The 2535-nt window shown below is 43.9% G+C and overlaps 1 protein-coding gene across 1 annotated transcript; it reads left to right on the forward strand.

Annotated features, from left to right (window-relative positions):
• Window positions 1-212: 212 nt before the first annotated feature.
• On the forward strand, window positions 213-1714 carry LOC100485521 (olfactory receptor 11L1-like). Its single transcript, XM_002932331.4, has one exon. The coding sequence runs from the start codon at window positions 581-583 to the stop codon at window positions 1505-1507; it is 927 nt and encodes a 308-aa protein (XP_002932377.4). The 5' UTR covers window positions 213-580; the 3' UTR covers window positions 1508-1714.
• The last annotated feature ends 821 nt before the right edge of the window (window positions 1715-2535 follow it).

Genomic DNA, 2535 nt, shown 5'->3' on the forward strand with positions numbered 1-2535 from the left:
ATTGCTTGCCCAATACCAAGTCTCCCTCTTGTCATCGTCTTAACTTGCATTTGGCTGCTGCTCCTGTACAGGGGATTAATGTTGATCCAAAAATGCACATTTTAGTGTTTTTTGGCCAAAATCTGCTCCACGTGCTCAGCAACAGAGGCAGTATCATTTGGGCATTGGTGTTTCTCTCCTGTAGAAAAATATAGAAAGAGAATCCACCCAATATGCCCTTAGCCTTACAGTTAGTAAAGGCCTTTACTTTGGAGCTTGAATTTCTAACTATAGACATCAGCAACTTACCAAACCAGTTTTTCCATCACCGGAAAGATTCCAGGACAACAGCAAGTAAGTGTGCATTCAGTAGTCGCATTCCTTGCTGAAGGTTCAATGGTCTGGTCAGTTGGAGGAATGCGCTATTTACTTTGTTGTTTAATCCTTATCTAAAGCAACACAATAAAATGTATGGGAGCTTTGAGTTTTATATGTTTATATGTCCAGCTTCCTTTTGAGACTTTGCAATAGAAAACCATGGTGCTTTGGATTTTTCCTATTATTTTTTCCCACAGAAGAGATATTTCTTTGAGAGCTGAAAATGCCAAGAAACAATCAGACTGAAATTACTGAAATCCTTCTTCTAGGGTTCCAGAACCTTCAAAACCTGAGGATTTTGCTCTTCATTTCCATCCTTATTATTTATATTATATCCCTAGCAGGAAACATTGTGATTATCACATTGATATCAACCCTACGCCGATTACATACTCCAATGTACACTTTCCTTGGTCTCCTGTCTTCTTCTGAAATTATATCCACCACCAACATTGTTCCCAACATGCTTGTTGTCATAGCAGCCGACGGAAGCGTGATGCCCTTCACTGCATGTCTCAGTCAGTTCTACATTTTCTCTGCCTTAACCAACACTGAATGTTTCCTTCTTACTATGATGTCCTATGACCGATACCTGGCCATCTGCCACCCATTGAGATACAATTCCATCATGAACTCTAAGCTTTGCCTTCAACTAATTATTTGGTCTTGGGTCTTGGGTTTTACTATAACATTAATCATTCTGGTCAATTTACTGAGCACAGGGAATTTCTGTGGCCCCAATACCATCAATCATTTCTTCTGTGACTTGGCTCCCATACTTAAGCTTTCTTGCTCAGATATGTCCTTGATTGAAATACAAGCTTTGCTCTTCTCTGTTCCTGTCATCATCATCCCTTTTATTTTCATTGTTGGCTCCTATATATTTATTGCTTTTACAATCATGAAAATCACTTCCACTACAGGCAGAAAAAAGACATTTTCCACCTGCAGCTCTCACCTGGCCACTGTCTGTACCTATTATGGGACCTTAATCAGCGTCTACTTGGTTCCATCAACAGAGAACTCACCAAATGTCAAAGTTGTGTCTTTTTTGTATGTTATTGTGACGCCCTTGCTCAATCCTATTGTGTATAGTTTGAGAAACCAAGATATTAGGTCTGCAATTACCAAATCTATCCTAAAGAGCTGATAAAATGAAAACCAGAACAAAATCCAGTATTCAAGAGCTTTTTAAAGATTATTTCATGTTCACTAAACTTAAGATGCTCCTTAGTCAACATCTTGTTTTACTTCTGACCCTGAATTCTTATTGATCACTTCCAGTGTCAAGGCAACACTATTGAAAGCCTTTTTCCAATAACCATGCTTTTGACCCTGGACTGACACTATGGGGCCGATTTACTAATCCACAAGCTGACTGAAAGCGTCCGAATGCGTTTTTTTCGTAATGATAAGTATTTTGCGATTTTTTTTGTCGCCATCGTGACTTTTTTGGAAATTGACGCGACTTTTTCGTAGCCATTACGACTTGCGTGAATTGTCGCAACTTTTTCGACGCCATCACGCCGAGTACGAAAGTTTCCGATTCATTCAAGCTTCAGTATCGTGACTTTCCTTGGGCCAGGTTGGAGCTGCAGAGTGCCATTAAGCCCTATGGGAGACTTTCCTTGGGCCGGGTTGGAGCTGCAGAGTGCCATTGAGCCCTATGGGAGACTTTCCTTGGGCCGGGTTGGAGCTGCAGAGTGCCATTGAGACCTATGGGAGACTTTCCTTGGGCCGGGTTGGAGCTGCAGAGTGCCATTGAGCCCTATGGGAGACTTTCCTTGGGCCGGGTTGGAGCTGCAGAGTGCCATTGAGCCCTATGGGAGACTTTCCTTGGGCCGGGTTGGAGCTGCAGAGTGCCATTGAGCCCTATGGGAGGCTTTCCTTGGGCCGGGTCGGAGCTGCAGAGTGCCATTGAGCCCTATGGGAGGCTTTCCTTGGGCCGGGTTGGAGCTGCAGAGTGCCATTGAGCCCTATGGGAGGCTTTCCTTGGGCCATTAGAGCTGCAGAGTGCCATTGAGCCCTATGGGAGACTTTCCTTGGGCCAGGTTGGAGCTGCAGAGTGCCATTGAGCCTTATGGGAGACTTTCCTTGGGCCAGGTTGGAGCTGCAGAGTGCCATTGAGCCCTATGGGAGACTTTCCTTGGGTCAGGTTGGAGCTGCAGAGTGCCATTG

Source organism: Xenopus tropicalis, chromosome 3 (assembly GCF_000004195.4).
Source record: "Xenopus tropicalis strain Nigerian chromosome 3, UCB_Xtro_10.0, whole genome shotgun sequence".
Taxonomy (NCBI): domain Eukaryota; kingdom Metazoa; phylum Chordata; class Amphibia; order Anura; family Pipidae; genus Xenopus; species Xenopus tropicalis.